Here is a 25432-nt window from a genome sequence, read left to right on the forward strand (position 1 = left end):
CACATCATGTATGGGCCAAACACAGATATGGCATAGATGCCAACTTTCGCAACTTTCGACTTACCAAGGTGGCGACTTGAGACGACTGGTATGCATTGCACTCGCAAACTTCAGCAATGCTTGAGGTCTCCGGCCGACCAGCTGTACTGCCATGTCTCACGCCGCAGACCAACAGTCATCTCGATTGGCCTGAACAATCTGACACGGTCCTTGTTCTGAATACCAGGAGGCAAGTTTTGCCGCTCATGCAGTCGAGATATTCACAAGATACGGGCGAGATCGTCCATAGCTGAGGGACAGCACTTGGAAGACTGGTGTAACGAATCAGCGACAGCTTCGGCGCATGGGATGAAAGTCATGGTGCATGTACCTTTGGTAGGCAGAAGAAATGTGCAGTAAATCCCACACAGCTCAAGGATGGAGACGTATCTCATCCCATTGCGACGCTCTAAACAGAGTCCAGTTGCATCCTAAAGTGACACCAGCACAACGTCACAGATCATCGGCTATACCCCGCAAGGTTGTATATTTCTAAGCGACCCCCTCATCACAAGCTCGATATCAATCGAGTCACTGACAATCAAGAGTCTTTCCTCGATCTTTGACTATCGTGCTCTTGACAACATGCCGACAGCAGTAATCACCGGTGCCAACAGTGGCATTGGCCACGAGTTTGCAAAAGTCCTGATCAATGCTGTGAGTCCTGAGAGCTCTTGACTACTTGGTACTCTGGCAGGTGCTCCGAGGTTGACAGGGAGAACAGGGATACGATGTCCATGCCGTGGATGTGAACCACGGGGAGAAACTGAAGAGTTTGGGCTGCACGACATCCCAGCTGGACGTTGCATCCGAGGACTCGATCAACAAATTCAAGGAGCAGTATGGGGACCGGCCCCTCGACTTGCTGCTGAACGTTGCAGGTATGACAGCCAGACCCTGCACACATGATCGCCTGGAGTGGTAGTGCAATGGGACGTCGTGGTCGCTGATAAGGCCATGTTTGTGATAGGTGTTGCGGATCCGGACCACGACTCACTTAGCACCTTGAACAAGGAATCTCTCTCGCGAACCTTCTCCATCAACACCTTCGGCCCTCTCCTGCTCACCCAGGCGCTTCTGCCAAACGTCCTCAAGTCTGCGCAGCCGCGCCTAGGGTACGTCAGTAGCCGCGTGGGTAGCATCGCGGATAACAGCTCCGGAGGCAGCTACGCCTACCGCTCGTCAAAGACGGCCCTGAACATGATCTGCAAGAACCTGTCACTGGAGCTCAAGGCCGAGGGTGTGGTCGTTGTGATCTTGCATCCGGGGATAGTTAGGACTGGTTTAATCCCGGGCACAGGTGAGGTTCCAAACGCCGTCAATCCCGATGAGGCAGCTAGCAAACTTTACGGCATCCTGGTAAGCAAGGGAATCGAGGACACGGGCAAGTTCTGGCACAGGGAGGGTGAGGAGCTACCATGGTAGGGTGACGAAGCGCGGCATTAACATTCCCCAGGTGTAATGGGTCTCAGAGCCTGGGGTATTTCAAAACTTGACAGCTGCGCCTCGGCCTGGCGCTGATGTTAAAAAAAAAAGGCATCTCCACACATCTCTTGGCCGCTTTGCCGTATAAACTTCGGACGGATACCAGAGTTTGGACCAGGTCGCGCTACTAAGGGACTTGGGAATTGCTCCCAGCCCCTACCCTGGAGGCGCCGCTAGCGTACCTGACAAACGTCGAATTGTATTTGGCCTACTTGTCTGGGACAATGTGGTTTGTGTCGGCGTTCTTTCAGATGGAGGCGTGCGCAGTTTGACTCCAGCACCCCGTAAGGCTAGGTAACATCCTAGATCGTAGGGGCCACCGGAACTCTGTCAAGGCAGGATCATTGCACATTACACAAGACATCCTCATCAGGCTTGCCAAGTGACTACAAAGCCTCGCCCAGAGAAAGTCTCGGTGTGTTTCTTCCTTCTCTGCTGGATCAATACCGAGCCTGTGTTACTTCCTATGAGGTTGCAAGCTCATCCTATCCACCGGAACGTGCCCGAGCTACCGCTGATGCTCCTTTGCCCCAGTCTGGGCAATGCCCTGGGGGCCTCGAGACCCAGAATTAGTCAAAAGTTGCGTGCCTCACTCGCGAAACTCACACGGAGTCGTGGCCAGAGCTTGCCCCTGCCACCGACAACGACAGTGATGTCAGCGAGCAAAAGGCCGTTGCGTGTTTGACACCAAGCGCCACATTACTAGCTCCCGCAACAGACATCCCGTGTACCTGGGAGGCAGCAGACGTTGCTCCCAACGGTCACTAGTCTTGAACGGAAATTATGCGATGGAGAGTCGGCTATAATTCTCGGGCGAGTCCACCAGCCAGTCCAAAGTTACCTGCGCCTTGGGCGTCGGTCTAAGCCCCAGATTTCATACCGTCACAACATTCTTGCCTCTTGTACAAGTGTACTGGGTCATGGTATTGCCCCTGATATTGTAATTGGTGCGAGAAATTGTAGGACAGTTTGGGAAATCCGGCGGGTCTAAATGAACACGAAAAACCCATCCGCCTCATGTCGGCTCGATTCCTCGCCGTTCGTCTGGGTCTTTCCCCCTAAAGCTCGGCAAGTATTTCGCGCTACGTCCAGCTCCAAAGAGATAGACTGCTGAAGGCATTTTCTCCTGCCTTCGGAGGCCTACATGTTGGGGTCCAAACCGCCCTTATGTCTTGGGATCCCACGCCTGGGGCCTATCAAGATCCCGGTTCTGGTTAATGATTGTTCCAGGCGAGATGAGAAAGTTATAATGCTGCTACATGGAGGTGGCCATGATGGGGAAAGCACTTTGTAGGGGAGGAAACCGGAGTTGCCCGGATAAAAGACGAGCTCTTTCTTCAGTGAGAGTCTGATTCTCGGAGGCGGCCGCAGAGATACTCACATTGTATTTGGACAGTCACGGATAAGACAGCCATGGCCTTCCCATCCGCGAGATTTGTATTCTATTTGCGGGTCACGAGACAACTTCTTGGTTGAGGCGCAGATGTCTTTTGGTGCCTGACTCCATCCCGTTTCCCGTGCCGATAATCTTCAAGCCTCACTCTTACCCGCTTTCGCCACCCGCCTTACCGTTGGAAAAGCGGCTATTTGCACATGCCAGTTCGGAATGCGGGAAAAGATGAAGCCAGTTGTCGATTCATGGAGAATTGGTACATCTCGTAGGGCCTGTCTTTCTAGACAATGCGACGAGTCACATCTCACAAAGATGGAGACGCTGATCATTCGATCCAGATGCAGCTGTTCTTTTTCTTGAATCGATGCGCGTTTTCTGCTTCTCTCTTGGAAAGCATGAAGCTTAATAGAGATGGAAGTCGCCCTTGGTGCTGGCGGTGAGCCATGCGAACCACTGTCGCCCGCCGGTCGAATAGCAGTCGATCGCACATCTCTGGTCCCTGCAGCCCTGTGAACAAAGCAACCTGCAGCAGCATATAAAGGCACTATTAGAACCGTCAAGGCCCGAGAAGACATGAGACTGAGGCTCGTCTGCCCACAAAGCCACGACTGGTCGTGCAACGTCATGATGGAAATTTAAAGTGAGGCGCCGGAACATTGCAATGAATTGGATCAGCCATAACTTTTGACAGCCCAGAAGCGAGAAACCCAATATGGAAATGTCTGATGGGGTAGGCGTAGAATGACGGCTCCGGTGACGAATTTGCTTCGGGAGCGAAGCAGTTCCTGTTACGAACAATGCTGCAGCTCCCGAGACAAGTCAGGCCATGCTGACGACACACTGAAGCCTCAGGGTGAGACTTTCCTGAGATAAGCAAGAATGCAGCTGCACGAGTGTGGCTGACAGCGGATGCAGCCCGCCGGGAATTCCCAAGAGACATGAGGCAGAGCCTCAGAGGATTACCGGTGGCTGGTAACGCTTGCCCCGAACTGCTGGAGGAACGTGTAGATTAGGTACATATGCGCTGTAGGACACTCAAGAATAAGGGTCTCAGGGACCAGGCCGTTGTCCCACATGTAACCAGTCCTTGCCGGTGGGACAGATGTTCCCCGTGAAGTCAAGGACTCCCGGGGCGGGACTGGGCTAGGGAATGCGGAAAATCCCTGCCTCAGAGTGAGGCCCAATGAACACAACGTTGTATGTTGCTGTCCATGTGAGGCGCCAGAGATAGTAGTAGCGACCGTTCTCGGGGCCGCAATGTGAGCTGATTTGGCATTCACATCTTGCCACCCTCGTGGGCCATCCTGGCGGGGACGTCGACCTGCACCGTCCCGTCAGCACGAGGCTGCTGAGCACGGCAGCTTGTGAGCCAACCCCGACCCGGCTTTACGGCTTCGTTGATGGAGGTGTTCGAGATGTTATGCCTTTCAAAATGATGGTCTTCGATGCTAGTGTATCATGTGGTGGCTAGACCCACGCGAAGGCCTATGGTTTACCAAATATCTCGCCGGTCAATATGTCCACAGCGACAGGGAAGGGGAATCAATGTCAACCTTGGAGAAATGTATCCAGGCATTCGGGCTGGGGGTTTTCACTCCTCTTTCAAGCATACTCCCAGGCTGCTTGGGATCGGTGGCGCAGCGGTGCCAGTCGGACATACCGTGGGAACTGACACAGCGGAGTGCGCGGTCTCGCGGTCTGGCGGTCCGACAGAATCGAGGCAAAATGCTTTTTCTTGAAATCTGCAAGTATTGTCCAATGGACAGCCCCTGTCTGCCGCGAGTAATTAATGACGCACGACATTGGATTCATCGAAGTTAGTGGTGTTTTGATGTTACACATATCCGCCGAACTGGAACCATGCAGTGCCAAGTTCAGGAGTATGAGATCCAGTCGCGGCAACATGTTCTATCGACGCACCAAATCCATAGACTCGCAACCGCAGCAGGAAACGGCCCTTACAGTGGCCGCAGAGTGTCGCACAGGGGCTCCTCCGTTAGGGTACCCACCTCGTAGGGCGACCCTCGACGAGGATAGTTTCGCCAAGTAGCCACTAAACTGCCTGCAGAATGCGCCGCCCCTTTCCCAGCGGTAGCGACATGGTGACATGGTAACACGATGATGCAGCGGTTATGAGCCGGTCGAGTACGAGCACCGTGGGCGGCGAGGTAGCGAGCGAGATAGGGCGGGCAGCAAGACGACATATACGGCAGGGCACGAGATGGATCGACAGCGCTGCGAGCTGCCGTGGCTGCTCCTGGCCTGTGCTCGAGGAGAGGACTGCGTAGTAAAGTGAGCCATTCACACCTGCAGTCCGGGCCATGATCATCTCCAGGCATCCTGTTGTGCTCCTGGGGTGGAGCATGCACGGTTGGGACACCAGGCAGGATAAAGGACCGAGGCACCGTAGCCAACGTCGCCATGGTGAGCCACCGTTGATACTCGTCCTAGCTAGTGGCGCCTCAGAGGCTCGGTTTCCCGGGGCGGGAAGAAAGCGACCGACCCATGGAAAGCTGGCATGAAGTCCTCGGGGCGGGCTGTAACAAGGTTGAGTTGAGACGTTGGGCAGATGGAACCTCTCGAAAGTGATCCAGGGTTGCATCGGGCCGGGCACAACGCGTAGTATGTCACCATCAAGAGTTAGCACCGGGGCCAGCTGGTAGATTTCGCATCACCTCCGTGAGGTAGGACGCTGATCAGCCTAGCCAGTGTACACTCATGCTGTGTTCTGTTCTTGCTGATGCTCTGGCGGTCTGTCTGGTGCGGTGCTGGGGAGGGGAGGGGGGTTTGGTCCAGGTCATGCCCATGGAAGGGAGCGCCTGCGTGTGACAAGGCTGAAGAGGCTAGGAGGGTGCTGGAGGTAGAGCATCTCGCACAGCAGCCACCAGGTAGAGATGGGTGGTCATGTGAGAGGTGGCCGCATGTGGTGAGCCGTGGGCCGTGGGTCGTGAGCCGCGAGGCAGACCCTGGCTCTGATGGCTGATGTCTGAGGGCTGATGACGGGAAGTCATCCCCGGGGATTTGACGAAGTCTAATTGATTGCTACGGTATTAGCATCGGTATTATGCCGAGAGGTTGACGTCTGATCTGTCGCCCATGGCCCTGTCGTCGTCTTTGTCTCTCGGCCGATTTGGCCGGCAGGGTGGGGGGGAGGGGGGAGACAAGAGCAAAGTGATGGATGACTAGTAGGAGACCAGGAGACGTGGACTAGATAGACTGTGCGAGGAGGACTCGAGCTTGCACTACACCTATGTGAGGCCTGGGACGCGAATACGTGCGCCTTAGCGCCTTGATCCCCAGAGGACGTTGTGACTTGTGACGGCGAGGGTTCCCATGGGGGAAATGATGGCCGTGGAATTACGACGGTGGTCGAGAGTTAATGAGAGAGTCGAGCGGGCTGAGGCAAGTAGACCAGTGGTAGACCAGTGGTAACATAGACTACTAGCGGTGGGTGAGGTTGCAGTACCGTGGTTCTCGTCGTCGCCGGCCGCACCTTCTTGGACCTGGCGCCTCACACCTGCCAGCCATTGCCCTGGCTGCCCTGGGTATGCTGGTAAGCAGGCATGGCAGGTACTGAGGTGAACCGTGTAGGGTAGGCGGCATCGACCACAAGCCGATAGCGCCAGATCTAAGGTGTCAGTGTCAGTGAGCACGACCAAGCAGTCGAGCTCCTCCCTCGTCCCCTGGTGCCTGCCTGGTGTCTGAGCAAACCCTGCAGCCCGCTAGCCTAGGACGAGCCCAGCTGCACGACGACGCGCTACAGCATCGCAGGACATACTATGATAGTACCGCGTCGAGAGTGAGAACAGATGCCCCACGACGATACGAACCAGCCAACAAACCAACCAATCTGGCTCGGCTGGGCATGTTCTCTGCTAACAGTAGCAGTAGCAGTAGCAGGCGTGTACTGGCTTAAGTCAAGCAAGTCCACACGATCAAATCCCGTCAAGATCCCGTACGGTAGCAACTGGCACGCCATGCAGCAATACAACACCTCATAGGACCCCCAGAGTTTCGGACCATTCAAGGCGAAACAGATCCCCAGCCTGCAGACACAACTCGACGAGGCCCCCCATTCCCCACGCCGGAATCTTGAACACCATACATGCACAACCTTCGCGGGATATGTAGATAGTACTGCATAGCACATAGCCTAGCACATGTACTATGCTGTGCTGTGCTGTGCTGTGCTGTGCTGTGCTGTGCTGAGAGTGGGGTGCTGCGTGCGCACCGACCCGGTACGTACCTCCTATTGACCCGAAAGGGAAATAGGTACATGAACATTCCTTGCCTAGTGTCACAAGTACCAACATGAGGTACATGTACCCAACTCAGCAACTCGGATCCGACAGCAACTTGCGTCTTGCCCGCACCTGGCAGGATACACACACACACAGTCTCTTCCTCTGTTTTTGCTCCCCGTCTTGATCAATACTGAAGCTCCAATACCTGAGTAGTCACCACGTTCAGCTTCGTCGCTACCATGCAAAAAATGCACTCGCGGCGGCCTCCCTCCTCCCTCCTCCATTCTTCCTCCTGCCACCTTCCACCTTGACAGCTCCATTGCAACCGTCTGATGGACATGATTATCCCAACGTCCCATCCCATAAGGGCGTACCATCTGGAGTGAATTTTCAATCGACAGGGCTCGACCCTGCAGCGGGATCCCAAGTTGGCCGCCAATGTCAAGACTCGTCAGCTACCAAGGCCGTTCTTTGCTAATTACAGATGTTTGGTGGAGCATCGTGGTGGTATATGAGGCGGGCCCGGCCCAACCAGCCCTGCCCAACTCAATTCATGACAATGGAGAATCCAGACTCCCATGGCCACGACAGGAGATGGCATCCCAGGGACCGCCGAGCGCACGAAAAGAGAGCAAAAAAAGAGACGAGATGAAGAGGCAGCCCCTCTGCTTTCCCATCACAGTCCACCTCTCCAAAGCCCACATCCTTGTCCATCCTGGCCCACATCTGGCCGTGGCTTTCTCTCGCCTATCTGGACTCAGCATGTTTCCGAAGACCCTGCCTGCGCCTCTTCAAACGGCGACCCCAGCCATTGGCCTTGTCGGCCTACAAACAACGATCCCCAGACTTTGTCCTCCTAGTCGTACCCTGCCTCCCACCATCTGCGCAGTACCTGCCTGGGTGGGTAGCTTGTATCCTCACCACTTGCTGCCCGGGCCTCTCTCTGTTGGCCCATGAACCTTCAACCCGCTCGTCCAACAAGCCCTTTTCTCCTCTTACTGGCGCGCGCGCAGCATAACTGCCCAAGGACATTCCTCCGTCCACCCATCCGCCCTTCCATTCACTGCACCTTCGCGGGCCCGCACCCGCGAGACAAGACGTCCGTTCTCTTGTGGCGGCCCCCTCCCGGATACCTCCTCATTCGCAGCCCCTCGGCCAGAAGGGTGACATGAAGGTAACATCCTGCTTGTAACCTTGTATCCTGCACGCCTCTGGAATCCATGCAACCTTATGGGCCTCATTTTCACTCTCGCACCCACATCACCTCGCCGAGGACCCAGCAAGAGACCACATACATTGTAGTACACTGACGAAACAACCCGAACCCATCTGCACAGTTTATAAAACAAGCACACCATCTTTCCCTGCTCCTCTCGGCCCTCCTTTCCATCGCACTCGCCCGACCATTGCTTCCGCATGACGCACGCAACACCGGCCGATAGCACCAGCAGCATAATCACCCGTCGTCTTTGATATCGGCGTCGCACTCTGTCTGGGCCTCACCCTTCCTGACAGCGCACCTAGCTCAAGCCAACCCATAGACCACCACCTCACCCTGACCGCGTCCGAAGAGTGGAGACGGGCGGAATAAGCCAGAGCAGAGTAGGGTGTTTTGCTGTGTTTTCAGACACGTCAAAACTGGCATGTTTGGTCCCGCCAAGTTCCCTGCTATCAGCTCAGGTTACATCCAGCGACAACGACTACCGAGCTGTCAAATCGGGGCAACTGCATCCGCCCTTAGAGTACCGTATTTGTAGGAGTAAAGGTAACTGTCCCCAGCACCGCAAAGCCGCCAGGCCACCGGGAGCCATCATGGCTCAGACACTGAGAGAAATGCCAGACACAATAGCCTTGAGGACCACCGCCCGCTTACACACCAACAATTGTTGCGGCTGAACGCCTACTTGTGTCCACACTAGTAGAGCAGTGTACTGCATCTTGTTGCCCGGAAAGATGGCATTTTCAGGTCGCATGGATGGGTCTTCCTTCCAGCAGCCTCAGGTACAGCAATTCCACCCTCCCGCTTCATACACTCGAACACAGAGTCTTGCCCCCCTCGCCATCTCGCGCTCCGAGGCATTCCTGACGATAATCTGACACTTGACATCTCCAGCCCTTCGTCAATGCCCAATTCGACATCTTCGAATGGCACGGGGCGTTTCAATCTTGCGTGCGATATTTCTTGGATCACGCGCAACACTCTGGCCCTGTCCAGGCCGTTTCGGCATTTCTGAACATACAGCTGCCTTACCAAAAACAACCACACCCTGTCTACTCTTCAAGTGGTGCAGTGTCGCCGCCCGCGCACCAGTACGCGCACCAGTCTTCCGGGCTCCCGGGGATGTCTAGATCCGGGCCCTCGTCTGTTACCGCCGCGGGAAAGATGCCCATGCACATGGCGCCGGGGCAGTCTCAGCAGCAAGCATATGCGACCCTGACTCCCTACATACGACGGCTGGTGGCCACTGGCTTCGACATCCCAGGCATTCTGCACGGATTCTTCGGGGACGACTGGGTGGCTGGAGTCGGGCCTTTGCACGAGGCGGAGCGTCGCAATTACCTCTTTGCGGCAAAAAGTGACAACTGGCTTAGGGTCAAGGCCAACTACGACATGGACGGGGAGCAGATGGTCCCATTCCTCAAGCCGCTGCAGAACGTCAGCGAGAAGGAGATCGTCAGCGCCGAGACGAGCTGGAGCGAGTGGCTGGCCATGCAAGATTGGATGCTAGGGCCTCGGGCTCCAGTTGACGTTGAGGAGGGAGAATCTCGGGGTCAGGAGCCAGGTTTCAGGGTGAAGCGGGAGAGGCGGTAAAGCTCCCCAATAAGCACTAGAAGGAACTTTGACACCAGAGGGCCCCCTCCGAAGAATTGCAAAAGGAGGCTCCTTCGATTTGAGAGCAATCACCAAGCCTACGAGACGCAGCCTCGACGATACTTCGCGACGAACATCACTCTCGATGCAAAAGTAACTATCGCAGCTATTGTCCTTATGTTGGGGAATTGAGGCTATGGGAAACATCAGATGGACTTGATGTTTCACGGCTGGCACAGGGACCACGACATCACGATCACTGCATGGGGGAAATAATATGCTGGGTTCGTCGACAGCCGCTGTGGGATCAAACAGCACCACACGGCTTGTCATAGACAACGGACCAGAAGATGCATTCGCTTGGAAGGCTTGCAAAGAACCATAGACCCTTACAATACCACCGTCGCAATTGGCGCCCACCGAATCTATTCAAACGCAAAATTCCGCGCTACGCAATAATTGGTGCGCAGCCTCGGACCATTTGACTGGACAAGTGCAAGCCAGCTTCATGATTGTGATACATGAGCCACAGGTACTGCGGCACATGCTTTCCGCGTGGTTGCTGGCTTGGACCTGGGGAACCCCGGAGGCGCAGTCAACTGTATCGAAGGGAAACGGCGCCTGCTGGACGATCTTTTGCCCGAAAGGCGTCGGGTGAGAAACCGTTTAAGGGAATGTCAAAGCCCTGCCTTGGTAATGAGTGGCCTGGAACTTTTTTTTCTTTCTGGTGGTGTTGGGAGGTCGCAGGATCTGCGCTGCAGTGACAGGGTGATCTTCAAGAGGGGTGAAATCTTGGTTTGAGCATTCCCGCGGGCACTCAGCGCACTGACTGGAGTTAGAGTTTAATGGCACAACACCAGGGTTGGGGAACTCGACGCATGTGCAGCAGAATTGCAAGGCGAGACGTGCAGCATGCTGTCAAACGGTATCTAATGTCTAATATGGAGGGTTGTTGTGCCCTCAATTAAGTAAGGTTGGCTTTCTTGCAGCGAACCTTGGAATAGCACTCAGCCGCCGGCGCAGCTAGCCGCAAGACGCTCGCCAGAGGCTCTACAGATGCGGGCTGCTTGCTGTCTTTTGTGTTCCGATCTTGTCACTGCTGCGACGGTGAGGCCAAGGAGGTAGACATAGGCAGGTTATAGCTCGTGTGTCAGCCGCCTGTCAGCCGCCTGCCTGTTGTGTATAGGCTGGCGATATGTACTGTAGATCAAGCTGGCCGTTGTTTGAGAAGCGTGGCATGGGACAAACAAGCTGTACCGCAGATCACCTGGACGCCACTTGGAAATGAGGCTCGCCTTGCATCTCGTGCTGATGGCGTTGCTTGTGCCGGCGCCCGCGAGCTGACCGCGAAACAAAGATCTCCGATGCGGTTTTCGGTGATGACGATGATGACGATGATGATAATGAAGATGAAAAAAGAATATAGAGAAGAAAAAAAGCAGGCGTGCAAGTGAAACAAAGCTGCATCGAGGTGTGATGCAGTCGAAGTTGCATTGATGAATGATCAGCCCCTTTGGGAGCAACCGCTACGTCGCTGACCGCTGCTCCACTGCCGTTCGCAACCCTCCCCGCCCACACCCACACCCGCACCCACCTCTCGTCTTAGGTACTCAGGTACTGTGGTTGGTAGGTTCCCCAAGGTCGGGAGCTCCTTCGCTGAGCGGCTGGGATTGCCTGGCAGCAAGCGCTAGAATCTTTCGGATCGTGCCGAGTGGACGTTGGCTCGGTAGCCAGAGATCTGAGTACCCAGGTACTGGGCTATATGTCAGGACATGTAAATACGTACCGCCTATAGTACCCAGGCTCGAGCCAGGTATAGCACTCGAGTTGCTGTGCTGCAACCCCAGCCCCGATGACTGCGGCAGGCACAACCAACGACCTCACCAAGCAGAGCTTCCATTTTCAACCTCCAAGCTCCACAGCTTCAACTCCAAGCTTTCTGCCGTCACACGGGAAGCATCTTCAACACGCGGGAACCCGCGTGCGACAGAGGTTGCACACTCACCGTCCTCCCCAATCCATTCTACTATAGCTTTCAATTCAGTTTCGTCGAACCGTCTGACTAGCGATGCATGCTTTGCGCACAACGAACGCCAACTGAGCGCCCCTCCTCGCCCTCCCGACGCGATCCTGTGTCTTCCCGTTCTCCCACTCCCAGCCGCCGCCGCCGCCGCCGCCCTTCTCCTGGCATGAAGCCTCACCGCATACCCCACGCTATTAGAGTTCGCACCACAAGTCGCCTTGTTTTCTCCACGTCAGCGTGATCAGAAAGACAGACAGCCACCCAGCATGGGCGACTCCGGCGGCTCCAATGCCGCCTCCCAGCACGAGCAGGTGGCCACCTCGCACAGGGAATGGGACCGCTTCCTGCAACGCTGCCTGCTCCAGCGCCTCGATTTTGACAAGTTTACCGAGTACGCGCCCTTGCTGCACGCTCGCCACCCCCTGGGCCCTGCAGCCGTCGCCGACCTCGTCCTGCGCCCGACCTCGTGGAACAAGTACACCCTCGACCCGCGCGTGCCCCACTACATGCAGACGCTGCTGGACCTCGGCCTGGTCGACACGCCAGCTATCCTCGCCGCGCTGTATCGGTACTCGACGTGTCACGTACTATTGGGCGCAGATCCACAACGGAAGCAGGGCGACGGCGAGGCGGACGGTGGTGGCGACAAGCTGGCCGAGGCGGGGCAAAAGAAGGAGGTGATACGCTGGCAGAGCAGCTTCTCGTCCGAGGAAGTCATCTTCTACCGCCTCACCAAGGCCGTGGCCCAGGGGCTGGCCATCAAGAACAGCCGTGATGCACTGGACGTTAGCGCCGTCATGGCCAGGTGGATGACGTTGTTCACGGCCGCGAGTGCGGCTTTCCAGGCCGATGACGAGGATGTCATCATGGGTGGCGCTGGCAACAAAGCCTCGCAGCAGAAGAGAGACGACATGGACAACTCAAGGGCAGCGTTTGTGATGCTACTCTTGGGTGTTTGTGAGAACCCGGTCTTGCTGCAGGCACTGGGCAAGCCGTTCGCGAAAGGTGAGTTGTGTGGCCACTTTTGAGTGTAGTAATTGTGATTGTTGTTTTTCTGCCTGTTTGGCCCACTGGAAAGTGTTTTCGGGCGAGCATGACTGATGTTTGCTCACCAGGTGCCCGCAAGGCCCTCTCGCAGAGCCTTGCCAGCTTTATCCCGTCTATCATGCAGAATGCTTCCCAGATAGCGGAGCGGTTAGAGCTTTTTCGCACCGAGACGCTGGCTGGTTTTGAGCCGATCGATAAGAAGAAGGAAGCCGCCAACGCCGAAATGGACGAGCTTCTCGACGAGACCCTGGGCCTGCAGAGTCTCGCAATACCGGACCTGCACGTTGATAAGTCTCGCGCAGGGCTCTATATCTATCTTAATGCCGCGGTAGGCCAATCTCATGCCGAAAGACGGCCTTAAGCAATGTAGGCAACTGGCTGACCGTTACGTTGTTATGCAGCTTGTGGGAAGGCCTTTGATCGACGATGCGTCATTCTATAGTTATTTGCATAACAGATATCAGGTAAGCATTTGTGGATTCAATCCAATTTTCGTATGGCAGAGGCGACTGACTGAGCTGCAGGGAGACATTCAACTAACCGCAATTGATCTCATCCTCGCGTCCTTCGACGTGCTCGCCAATGCTATCTTCAAGAACGAGGGCCAGAAGACGGCGAATCTGATAAGGTCATACCTGATCAACAAAGTGCCGCTCATTCTGGCTTCCTTCGCAGCGTCGGCGCCAATGTACCCATTCAACTCGGAGTTGTGTATTACCAATGCACTGAGCCGGGTAGACACCAACACATTCCCAACACTGACATCTCTCTTCGAAAACAACCTTAGCAGTAACCCCTTCACGGAATCGGTCCGGTCAGACTTTGTCACGGCGTGTTGTCTGCACGGCCTTGTCCCGGAGACGAGCATTGATAAGCTCATTGGCGACTACACGTACCAGACCCTGCCGGCGGGTGGGCGTTACCACAAGGACACCCTCGTGCAAGAGTGTCTCGCCGACCCAGCCCAGGAGCGCGTACAGAAGCTTATCACGGAGCTTGAGAATATGGACGGCAACGTCGGCGCTTGCTGCCAGGCCTTGACGGAGGTGAGCTCCTGTCCCAGTTCCGTTGACTGCCCTCTTGGAGTCGTGCTATTGTACTGACTTGATTCGACGCTTTGCCAGATGCTTGGAAGACTTTGTTCAAATAAAGAGACAATGTCGCTGAAGACGCTGTGTTCGAAACTGGTGGGGAAACCCCTGAACCTCGACGTTCTCTTGCTATTTGACAAGCCGACGACTATTCTCAGCCCTCTCTGTGACCTGCTGGATAACTGGAGGTACGAGGATGACCAAGGCGAGTATCAACCGGTCTATGAGGAATTCGGCTCTATTTTGCTACTTCTACTGGCATTTGTCTACCGCTACAACCTGTCCGCGTCCGACCTTGGAATCCGGTCGGCAGACTCGTTCGTCGCAAAGCTTCTCGCTAAAGGACAGCTCAGCCGTCCGCTGGACGAGCTCAATGAGCAGGAGAAGAACCAGCTCAATGGTTGGATCCATGGTCTCTTTGATACAGACGGAGGAGGTCTAGCCGACGAGTTGCTCTCAGCCTGTCCACCACAAGATCTTTATCTCTTGATACCAACTCTGTTCCATAATATTGTTCTGGCTTTTAGCACTGGCTATCTGACAGAGGAGAGTCTCAAGACTGGCATCGAATGTGAGTTTCTTCGTCCGTGTACAGTTTGTAACTACCCTGACATTGTATAGATCTTGTGGAGCCTTTCCTGGGGCCGTCCCTTGTGACGGGCATCATGTATCTTTCGAATTGCCTATGGACCGACCGGCCGGAAGAAAATAGGGCCACGATCAAGATCCTGCAGCTTATTATCAAACCAAGCCAGAAGATGTCGCCAGAGTCTTCCGATATGCTCAACACGGTGAGAAACATTGTTGCGAAACCCCTGGAGAGTGGACTGCGAACGTATCAGAGGCAGAACCCCAAAAGCCAAGACGTCGAGCCTCTCTTGCAGGTTCTCAAAAGCAACATCGAGCTGTCCAGGCGCACGGGTGCCGCGGGCGACAAGGAGCTCGAGCAGTGGACGAGCAGTGGCAGCGGTGGTCTCACAGCAAGCATTAAAAATACATTCCAGAACCTCACGATGTGGTCTCTGAACCCAGGTGTCATGCCGACAGCATACGCACACCGCCAGATTCTGGTCGGGCTCAAGTTGATGGGCGCCCGGAGGCTGCTCCGCGCCATCCTCGAGGAGCTCAAGCAACTGACCGAGACGGGCAACGGCAGCATAGCTTACGATGTCGCCATCGCGCTGGTGTGCGCGCCGGACGCGTTCCAAGTCGCCAACGACGCCCAGCCGGCGTCCATCCTGGACGAGGCGGGCCAGGTGCCGCCCACACCGCAGCAGCGTCGCCTGTCGCTGCGCGAGGCGCTCAAGTGGGAGGCCGAAGAATGGAAGAAGATCCAGAAGAAAGACCTGGTCATGGCGGAGACGGTGGTCCGGCTGTACCAGAAGGCCGAGGCGCAGATGGCGCCAACGGCGGCCATGGATGCGCTCCCGCACGACGCCGGGGCAGCCGCCATGGCCAACGCGCTTGTCGACGACGCCGCTGCCGTCACCGCGGCAGCAAGCCAGCTCGGGATGGACGACCCGATGGCGCTTGACGCTGGGGCAGCGGCGGGCCTGTCGCTGGACCTCGGAGCCGGCGGTGGAGACTTGAACCTCGGTGGCTCTGGGGCAGATTCGACAGGCGGGCTGGACCTGACTGGCGGTGATGACATGTTCAGTGCGCTTGGGCCGTTGGATGGATGGGATAGCATGGATTTGACTTGAACAACCAGCCTCGGGAGGTGCTTTTGTTTTTGGATACTGGGTTCTTATGGTGCTATGGTCAAGTTTTTGTTGAATCGTGTATACGGGCGGCTTATACCCCTTTGTCTCTTGCATGCGGACCCGGGACTGGCATGGGCCTTGTTCTTTTTGAAAAATGGGGGAAAAAGTATTACTTGGTATATCGGGCTAATTGCTACAGGCTACACAATTGGATATCAAAAATGATTCATCGTCAAGGGCACCCGACCCAGCGTTGCGTCGGGGCCCGCCATCGAGTTGGCTCAGTCATCCCCGTCCCAGCTCCCAAGCGTGAACTGCGAGTTACACATGTTGGTCAGCTCCCAGTCCTCGGCGCCCAGCTCGCCCCTCATGTTCTCGTCGCCCTTGCCGCCGCACAGGCCGGCGACCCACAGGCAGGCCAGGTAATGGTCGTCGGTGGCGTGGGCCTCGCGGTACATGGGGTGCTTCATGAGGGCGGTCAGCTTCCTCCTCAGGCGGGGGCCGCCGACGCCGCGGCTGCCCTTGCCGACGGTGCCCTTGCCGCTCCGCAGCAGGGCGCCGTAGGCGGCGTCGTCGACGTGGGTCTCGGCGCTGTTGCCGGCGACGAAGGCGTCGATGACCTCCTGGCGGAAGTCCATGGCCCAGGCGGCGGGCGGGGTGGGCTGGGCAAAGTTGTCGCGGTAGCGCAGCATGGGGGCCCAGACGTTGCGGTAGAGGTTGTGCACGGCGCCGCCGGAGCCGATGAAGAGGGTCTTGTGGGCGTCCCAGTCGCGCAGGGGCCGGAGGGCGGCGCCCACGGCCATGTGGAAGTGCGGGTCGTACTTGTGCTGGGCCGAGACGATGGTGGTGGGCGGGCAGCCGCGCGGGAACATGCGGATCAGCACCAGGTACGTGTCGTGGATCCAGTCGAAGGCCGGGTCGGGCCGCGACGGGATGCCCGCGGCGGCGAGGTGCTGCTGGATCACGGGCACCATGGGCAGGTCTGCGTTGAGCTTGTAGTTCTCGTACTTGGACGGGTGGACGTATGCGACGGGCGACTTGCCCGGGTTCGGGTTGGCTGAGACGTAGATGCCCTCGTATGTCGTGGCCCAGTGTGCGCCCTGGGTGTTGGGTGTGTTGGTTAGCTATCCTGTGCTGGAGAATATGAGAAGACAAGATTCGTGGTGTCTTGGTCTCACCATCATGACCACATGCTCGAGGCCGTTTGCCAGGGCCAGGTCGCCCATCTTCTCCCAGTAGTTGGCCGACTCGTGCTCCTCCCCCAGCATCATGGTCGAGCCATGGGAGAAGAAGTGGACTGGGGCCATCTTGCCCTGCTTGCTCTTTCCAACCGCCATTTTATGCTGCTTTGCCTTGGTAGGCAGACAAGGAGATGTGAAAATACCCCAAGGTATCAATTTTTGTTGTTGACTTGCTGCTGGTGGCTGTTGACTGCAGTAGCCGGATGTGCTCACCACAGGAGAGGGTGTTGAAGATGTTGCTAGACAAGGAGCACTAGTACGAAAGGATAGCTATTTCCTTGCTACAGCGGTTGAGGATATGTGTTTACAACAAATAAAGCCGGATTGATGCTACCAGAAGCACGTTGTTTTCGGTGGCGATGATATTGAGAGCTCGAGGTCTTGCAGGCGAGTCGCAGGCGAGGTGGGGCCGCCTTCGAGCCGAGAGAACTCACTCGATGGACAAGCCGCATGCACTGTTGTGGAACACTTGATTTGCACACCCAATTGATTCGGAGCGTCTTGGGGGACCGTATTCCCGTTGGCACATCCAGGGTGCAAGCGTGTGATGTGAGACATAGAGAGACATTAGAACGTGTCTGGAACCGATAGCTTGCTTCCCCACCCCCACCGTTCCGGTCCCCGACGCCCCCATCTCTCCTTTCCCCCACCACATGCTCCATTCCCCAGCAGATCCCCAGTCCCACTTTTGGCCGCGGTACAGGTGGGACCTCAAGGGACCCTTGGGACGCCCCTCCCTTTTCCCACGGCCACTTGCAGCCATCCCGACTCCCGAGTGTGTCCCGAGTGGAGCCTGTTCCGACCTAGACCTTCGGGACGAAGTCAATTGATTTAGGTTCAATGTTGGGCCGGACACAAAACTGATTCCGGAAGTAAACAGAAACTTGTGGTTTGACTGCCCTGGACCAGCATTGAAGGAGGTTGAGAATTCAGGGCTGGGGCAGCGGGACCGCTCTCGAAACTAAGAAGCAACAAAGTCAAGAAATAAGACAGCCGGAGGTATTACTTGTATATGCTCTCTATCACTCACTGATAACAAATGAAATGATTTACATGTGTGGTCTGATGACTCAATTTGGATATGAAACAAAACCGGTTCGACGGGCCCTTTCAGCGTCTGAATTTGAGTGCATATTCCACGCCTTTCCTCCCCAAGAAGTAAGTCGAGTAGCCCACCGCCGGCAGGATAATCGACAGGTATAAGGCCGCGCCTGTCAGAATGCCCTGTTCGAAGAACCCAATAGCCTTATTGCTTGACTGCTTGACCGGCGCCAGCGGCTGCGTTGCCGCCTCCCGCAGCGCCGACGCCGTGACGCCGCCCTTGTTAGGCCCGCCCGACAGCAGCTCGTCGGCCTTCCGCAGCGCCGCTGGCGGCTTCTGCACGAACTGCGGCCGGGCCACCGAGAACATGTCGCGGCTGTACCGGTGTTGGAAGTCGGGCGCGTGTGCCGTGGGCGCTGCTGGCCCCACGAGAAGGTGCGTCGGGATCTGGTTGATGAGCGAGACGTGGCAGGGCAGGAAGTGCGCCAGATATTTGGCTGAGCCCGGCTCGGCGAAGAAGTAACCTGCCAGGAGTGGGTTCTCAAAGTCCCGGTTATAGATGGCGTCTGTCAGGCTCGAGCATGTTGCAATTGGTAGATAGCGGCCTGTGATCTTGAGGTCCATGATGGGAGAGGACCTAGTTAACAAGGGGATTAGCAAAGGATAGTCTTCAAGCTTCAATCAGCCGGGGTTCACTCACTTGTCCAGGACATCGACCAGCTTGAAATCGTTGGACCCAAAGCTCGACACCTGCTTCTTGTCCTCGGCGTCCTTGATCGCCTTTTGAACATGTTCACTACGGTCCCCGCCTACTTTCCTGACGCTGCTGTCCTTGGCGAACGACAGTGTCGCATACCGGGAGCATGCCTCGAAGAATTCCTTCTTCACGAACTCGTTGACCAACACCAGGTCCGGCGCATATGGTGATGAGCCACCAAAATTGAATCTCGCGGCTGTGATGGCTCTTGCAGCCTCGTCGATATTTGCGCTCCGGTCGACAATAGCCACGCAGCGGGTTTGCGACGAGGATAGGAGCTGGGATGTCAGTGTGCTCGGAGGCGCATTGCTCGTCTGGTCGACCAGGATCGCATCGTCCAGGATGGACTGGTCTGTGGTGGTCTTGCTAACGTAGAATGTGTTTATATCCAGCGCTTTGGTGAGGGCTTGGCGCAGTACCGAGTCGACTTGCGACAAGGTCTCTGAGAGCTGAGACGCGTAGTGTTAGCATGTGGCTTCTAAATTCTGTTCCTCGGAAGGGAGGCCCGGGGCTCACCTCGAGTATAACACAATTCCCAGCCGCGATAGCAGCTGCCAGCGGAGTCACGATCGAGTAGAAGCGAGTGTGAGTCGTTGGCCTTATGACCACCAGGCCAGCACCGATCCTCCTCCCCAGGTTGTCCTCGCCGCGCGTTACACTGTACTCCTCCTTCAGGTCCTTTTCAAAGTCCAGGCTGTCGTAGAAGTGCCTCACAGCCTCCATGCCCAGATAGTACTCGGCGTCCACCTCGGAGCTGGAGAACTTGGAGTCGGCCACCAGGGCTGCGATTATCTGGCTGGCTTCCTCGCGGAGGGTCCTGTGGAGGCGCTGGAGCTGGTCCTGTCGGTACCGCCCGTTTTCTGTGCGCCCGTCCACGACGGACGCCTGTAGACGATCAATGGCTGCTGTGTCTGAGGCCATAGCGGCGGTAGTGCTATTGGAACTCCGAGGTAGAATCCGTATGAGTTTGTCCGTGGAAACAGCACTAAAATGAGTTGGAGATGTGTAGTTGTTCGTCCAGCTTCATCCACGTGCAAAGGAATGATCTCGAATATCTTGACAGATTCAGTCTTGTCCCTTTCAGTCAGAACCTCGAAATTGTAAACTCCCGTGGCGCAAGCTGCGGTTCTAATTTCATCCACTGGCAACTAAACCTTCTTCGAGTCCGGCCGGCCCCAATTCCAATGCTGCTTTCGCGTCCGCAGCTCCACGGTGTAACCGGTGGGACTGGGTAACACCAGGAGGAGTCCGAGGAGCGGTGGCGCGGGGCGGAATGTGGGGGAGCGAGGGTGTGTCAAGGGTGGACTTGGAGGTAGATCATTCACCCCCCTGACTCCTGTTAAGTTTATTGAGCGAACCTTTGGGGGTGGACGGGAATTCGGGACGGCCGAGTTTGGAGCTCATACAACCCGACACTTATTTCGCCTCGGACGACTGAGGCATCTCACCGAAGACCAGACGTCGCATCACCAAACAGCACACCCGAGTTCAGTCCATCGCGAAGCCGATACCAGTTGACGAGCCGTCTCAACGAGCAGCCAGAATGTCTGCCACAACCGTGGACAACCCCATCACCACGGCCGTGTCGCGCCAGGTCCTACAGGACTACGATATCCACCTCACCGGCGACGAGACGGTGGCACCGCCAAACACAGACAACCAGCCACCGCAGCGTACATCCACGGCGTCAAACCCTCCCGGCTGGGACACACAGCATCGCGGCGTGCCTCCCTACAGGCCTATCAACAGAGAAATGGACCTGACCCAGCGACCATTGGGAGGAAATCCAGTGGGCGATGTCTTTGTGACCACCATGTTCACCGGCGTCTTCATCAATGCTGTAAGTAATGACTCTGGCAGCCTAACCTCCCGCTCATCTTGGAAGCGATGCGAATTGACTGACTGACTCTATCCTTCCGGGGCAGAATGTCAGGTGGCTCTGGACTCAGACTGGTGGTAGGATAAATGACAAGATCTTTCACTACAAAGTCGGGGGTGAGATCTGAAGGCAGGCGAGGTTTCAAGATCGATGAGAATAGAGAATGGAGCACAGTCCGGGCTGTAATATTTCGACGCCATGAAGACTGGAACATTGTGCAATAGATCATGCAACATCGTTTTCTTTTCTTTTTGTAGACAATCTCGGACAGCAGGGCACATTCAAAATATTTAACGTGAATTTGACGATTCTTCTGAGCATTTCTCAAATAAGTCGCACATAAGACAATAGACATGTAGCCTGCGTGTAAGCCGCGACAAGCTTAGCCAACCGTCGCCATTACTTCAACATCGTGATCCAAATTTGGCAGACCCACGCTGAAGGCGGATTTCAAGTAAGACAATACGTCGTACTTCGTGTTCTGGGTTCTACAGTGCACAGCAGTACAGTAACATGGAACCCAGTAGCCATGTGAAGCATGTTCCCCGCCCCCACCTACCCGGGCGCCCACGCATGCTGCCGGTCCCTCAGACCAGTCTACGGAGCTCCATGAGAGCTTTCTTGAGAGCATGAACAAGCACGTCAGTAGCACGGGAAATTGTTGTTCTCTCGCTCTTCAGCTTGCTTTTGTCTAAATTATTCAGTTTCGGTTGTGGAAGACCTCGTTCGATTTTACCCCATTGTCATACCATTCATCCATTGTCTTTCCAAACCCAACACGAGAGCAACATGGCCGCGCCCGAAGTAAAGACGCCTCCCATCCGGGATATCTCCTCGGTTCATGAGGATCCAGAGAACAACATCATATTTCACAAGAATGTGTCAATCCCACTCAAGGCCTCAAGTCTGCCCATTCGCGCCAACGTTTACCTCCCGCTCTCGCACAAGACCAACTCCGGCGAGAAATACCCCGTACTGGTGACCTACGGGCCCTACGGCAAGGATATCCCCTACGAGACATTCTTCAAGGGCTCCTTCAGCGAAGTTAACTCAGAGCACCGCTCCAAGTATTCGTCCTGGGAGACGCCCGACCCCGTGTACTGGACGCGCCATGGCTACGCCATCGTCCGCGCCGACGAGAGGGGGCTGGGCCAGTCGCCAGGCTTGCTCGACACTATGAGCCGCGGCACGAGCGAGTGCTTCTTCGACGTTGTCGAGTGGGCCGCCGAGCAGCCCTGGTCGAGCGGCAAGGTCGGCCTGCTGGGCATCTCCTACTATGCTGGCTCGCAGTGGCGCGTCGCCGCGCGCCGCCCCAAGGGCCTGGCTGCCATCATCCCCTGGGAGGGCATGTCCGACTACTACCGCGACCGCTGCCGCCACGGCGGCATCCTGAGCAACCGCTTCATCGGCTTCTGGTGGAACAGGCAGGTCTTGGTCAACCAGTATGGGCTGGCTGGCCGGTCCAAGCTGACGTTCCCGCCTGACGGCCCCGGCGCGAGAGGTCAGGAGGACACCATCGAGGGCGACCTGCCCGAGGACGTGCTAGTCGCCAACAGGCGTGATCAGACCAAGGATAACGAGGCGAACTCGTTCCGCGATGATGACTACTATGCGAGCAAGGAGTACAAGCTGGAGGATATCGAAGTACCTGTGCTGAGTGTCGCAAACTGGGGCGGGATCCTGTTGCATTTGCGTGGTAATGTGCAAGGGTATCTGCACGCCGGGTCAAAGTTCAAGTACCTGCGTTTTATCACTGGCCGCCACGACCTCCCATTCTACTACAAAGAGGAGGTCGAGCTCCAGAAGGGGTTCCTGGACGCCTTCCTTAAGGGCGACGACCGGGTGGGCTGGAGTGTTCCAGGCAAGGTCGCCCCCGTCACAGTGACTCTGCGCAAGGGCAACGTTGGCTTCAACGACGCCGAGAAGGAGAAAGCGTACCCTAAGAGAGAGGAGACCGCATGGCCGCTGCCCAGCACACAGTATGTCAACTACTACCTTACCCCTGACCAAGGCTTGACGACTTGCAAGCCCGCCTCGGAGAAGAAGCAGCTGTCGTACAAGGCCTTGGGCACGCTGGACAAGCCCGAGCTCATCCAGTTCACCACCCCACCATTCGAGCAGGAGACCGAAATCACTGGTCACCCTGTCGCTCACTTGAACGTTTCGGTGACACCAGAGAACGCTGGAAATGAGACAGACATCGACATCTTTGTCACAATCCGACACATTGACGCCTCGGGGCAAGAGGTCTTCTACACAGGCACAGCCGGCGACGGAGTCCCACTTGTCAAGGGATGGCTCCGGGTCAGCCTGCGCAAGGTCCACGACGAGAACCCGAAGCACAAGTCCTGGCTGCCTCACCGCGAGTACCTATCGACCGATGTGCAGCCTGTCAAGGCTGGCGAGGTGTACCCCGTCGACGTCGAGATCTGGCCCACCAACGTAATTGTAGACAAGGGGGGCAAGCTCGTGTTCGAGGTTTCCAGCGGTGACACTCAGGGAGCAGCCGTCTTCCAGCACAATTCACAGGTTGATCGGTAAGTCCTGGATCGCCCCCCCCCCCCCCCGGCTTCTAGGTTCTCGCAAGTAGCTAACCCATCACAGCCCTGCGTCGAAATTCGCTGGAAACAACCATATCCACTTCGGGGACGGTCTTGAGAATTACGTGACTTTCCCAGTAATTCCTTCCAAATAGATTAGAATGTGAGATTGAACACAGAGTTGCGCTCGATTTGCGCGAGCGGATTTTCCAACAGTAGCATCTTATCCAGGAAGAATGACACGGAAATTGTGTGATCTTCGTTGGTCATGAATGGTGTCCGCCATGAAAATTGTCAGTCTGAGTAACGTAGCGTTGAGTGTCAAGTCCCCCGCGCTGCAATTCGGAACGGCTGCTGCGGAGCGGTTGGTGTGGATTGTGTGGACTAGGTGTATGTCCCGGTGGGGGTGGGGTACCCCAGATGGTTGGTTGCTCAAGAGCCCGCAAGTAGAGAGAACTGCGAGCTATACAAACTAGACAGCCATAGTAATACATATCAAGAAAATAATTGTCCTGGATTGGCCGTGACGCTCTCTTCAAACTGCCGCACAAGACTGTAGACATCGTTGACGCAAGAAAGAGTTCACGATGAGTTTCTCCAACCACTTCTCAATCAAGAACATCCCGTACGGGATTGCGACCAGCAGCAGCCATCCGGAAAAAGCGGTCGTCACACGAATTCACGATCATGTGTTCTTCCTTAACGACCTGCCCATCCAGGTCTCCGAAGAGATCAAACAGGCATTGGCGCAGGTGAGAAGCAGCAGTCATAGCTGACAAGTCGTGCAGAGTGAGTGCTAACCTGACAGACAACTTTGAATGCTCTGGCAAGCATCCCCAAGGACAAGCTGCGAGAGCTACGGTCAAGCCTGCAGAAGCTGCTCACCGATGAGAAGACCGTAGCGAAGCACGGCGTGCCAGTGGATCAGGTTCAATTGCACTTGCCCATCGAGGTGAGAGGCTTTACCGATTTCTCTTGCTCCAAGCAGCACCTCTTGAATGCAGGCGAAGCTTCGACAGGTCGGAGAATACTGCCCCCTGCGTCGGTGCATTACCCTATCGGATATGGCGGGAGGGCTTGTTCAGTGAGGGTTTCAGGCACCCCAGTGGTCAGGCCATACGGAGTATATCAGAATGAGAGCGGCGAGGGCGTCACCTTTGGGCCATCTCAGGGTGTAGACTTTGAGCTGGAAATGGCGGCAATAATAGGCAAGCCGTCCAAGTTCGGGGAGAGGGTGGCCGTCAAGGATGCCGATGACCACATCTTCGGCCTGGTCTTGCTGAATGATTGGAGTGGTGAGTCCTTGCGGGATCTGATCCTGATGCTCAGCGGCTAACATGCATCACAGCAAGGGATGTTCAGAAGCTGGAGATGATGCCATTGGGGCCCAATAATTCCAAGAGCTTCCACACAAGCATTTCGCCATGGGTCGTCACCCTCGAAGCACTGGAGCCGTTCGAAGCGCCACCACCGCCGAAGGAGACTGCTCCAGCTGCTTTTCTCAAGGATCCTAAAGAGAAGTCGAGCTATGACATTTCCCTCGCCGTGGATGTCATTAGAAAGGGGGTATCGACTACGGTATGCAAGGCGCAGCTGAGCTGGATGTACTGGACATTCCGTGATCTCGTGGCGCAGCAGACCATCAATGGGTGTAACGTCAACACTGGAGACCTGCTGGCGACGGGGACGGTGTCAGGCCTTGAGGATCATGAGCATGGCTGTCTGTTGGAGACGACAATGGGCGGCAAGAAGAGCGTCAAGCTCAGCGACGGCCAAGACTTGGTATGGCTGCAGGATGGCGACGAGGCCAGGCTGACGGGCTTTTGCGGCGATGGTGTGGGCTTTGGGGATGTCACTGGCGTTATCACGCCTGCCACACCATTCGAGGGTTGAAATTGAACGTTGTGTATTAGATAGTCAAGTGTGAGAGAAAATGTAAAAAAAGAAGTAGACCAGATATTCTACACAGCAAGTCCTATTGCTTATGTGGGTCCGCAGCTCGGCAGCAGCTCCACTAATGTTGGAATACCAATTGAAGCGAGAGGCTGGGTTGCCCCCGGCAGGTGGCGCGTTTGTGCATTGGAAGGCCACATCTTCGTTCAATTGGGACAGCTCCTCCTCTGAACTTTCCCCGACA

At 56.0% G+C, this 25432-nt stretch overlaps 8 protein-coding genes across 8 annotated transcripts; 6 read left to right on the forward strand and 2 right to left on the reverse strand.

The window, feature by feature from the left end:
* Window positions 1-624: 624 nt before the first annotated feature.
* On the forward strand, window positions 625-1464 carry J7T55_005060 (uncharacterized protein; the record flags this gene model as incomplete). The annotated part of the gene is made up of 3 exons (XM_053144421.1): window positions 625-696; window positions 764-920; window positions 1010-1464. 3 exons carry the CDS (start codon window positions 625-627, stop codon window positions 1462-1464), a joined length of 684 nt encoding a protein of 227 aa, XP_052992784.1.
* A 7650-nt stretch (window positions 1465-9114) lies between these two features.
* J7T55_005061 (uncharacterized protein) lies at window positions 9115-9973 on the forward strand (the record flags this gene model as incomplete). The annotated part of the gene is made up of 2 exons (XM_053144422.1): window positions 9115-9162; window positions 9275-9973. 2 exons carry the CDS (start codon window positions 9115-9117, stop codon window positions 9971-9973), a joined length of 747 nt encoding a protein of 248 aa, XP_052992785.1.
* A 2289-nt stretch (window positions 9974-12262) lies between these two features.
* Window positions 12263-15837, forward strand: J7T55_005062 (mediator of rna polymerase ii transcription subunit 5; the record flags this gene model as incomplete). Its single annotated transcript, XM_053144423.1, has 6 exons — window positions 12263-13001; window positions 13112-13371; window positions 13445-13507; window positions 13568-14089; window positions 14168-14705; window positions 14756-15837. 6 exons carry the CDS (start codon window positions 12263-12265, stop codon window positions 15835-15837), a joined length of 3204 nt encoding a protein of 1067 aa, XP_052992786.1.
* A 281-nt stretch (window positions 15838-16118) lies between these two features.
* On the reverse strand, window positions 16119-17174 carry J7T55_005063 (romatic ring-opening dioxygenase family protein; the record flags this gene model as incomplete). Its single annotated transcript, XM_053144425.1, has 2 exons — window positions 16119-16937; window positions 17016-17174. 2 exons carry the CDS (start codon window positions 17172-17174, stop codon window positions 16119-16121), a joined length of 978 nt encoding a protein of 325 aa, XP_052992787.1.
* Window positions 17175-18188: 1014 nt separating this feature from the next.
* J7T55_005064 (ldehyde dehydrogenase) lies at window positions 18189-19797 on the reverse strand (the record flags this gene model as incomplete). The annotated part of the gene is made up of 3 exons (XM_053144426.1): window positions 18189-18756; window positions 18820-19325; window positions 19393-19797. 3 exons carry the CDS (start codon window positions 19795-19797, stop codon window positions 18189-18191), a joined length of 1479 nt encoding a protein of 492 aa, XP_052992788.1.
* A 622-nt stretch (window positions 19798-20419) lies between these two features.
* J7T55_005065 (uncharacterized protein) lies at window positions 20420-20882 on the forward strand (the record flags this gene model as incomplete). The annotated part of the gene is made up of 2 exons (XM_053144427.1): window positions 20420-20716; window positions 20802-20882. 2 exons carry the CDS (start codon window positions 20420-20422, stop codon window positions 20880-20882), a joined length of 378 nt encoding a protein of 125 aa, XP_052992789.1.
* A 662-nt stretch (window positions 20883-21544) lies between these two features.
* On the forward strand, window positions 21545-23450 carry J7T55_005066 (uncharacterized protein; the record flags this gene model as incomplete). Its single annotated transcript, XM_053144428.1, has 2 exons — window positions 21545-23292; window positions 23360-23450. 2 exons carry the CDS (start codon window positions 21545-21547, stop codon window positions 23448-23450), a joined length of 1839 nt encoding a protein of 612 aa, XP_052992790.1.
* A 432-nt stretch (window positions 23451-23882) lies between these two features.
* J7T55_005067 (uncharacterized protein) lies at window positions 23883-25188 on the forward strand (the record flags this gene model as incomplete). The annotated part of the gene is made up of 3 exons (XM_053144429.1): window positions 23883-24047; window positions 24104-24590; window positions 24644-25188. 3 exons carry the CDS (start codon window positions 23883-23885, stop codon window positions 25186-25188), a joined length of 1197 nt encoding a protein of 398 aa, XP_052992791.1.
* Window positions 25189-25432: the final 244 nt, after the last annotated feature.

Source organism: Diaporthe amygdali (assembly GCF_026229845.1).
Source record: "Diaporthe amygdali strain CAA958 chromosome Unknown NODE_17_length_903054_cov_64_435670, whole genome shotgun sequence".
NCBI lineage: Eukaryota > Fungi > Ascomycota > Sordariomycetes > Diaporthales > Diaporthaceae > Diaporthe > Diaporthe amygdali.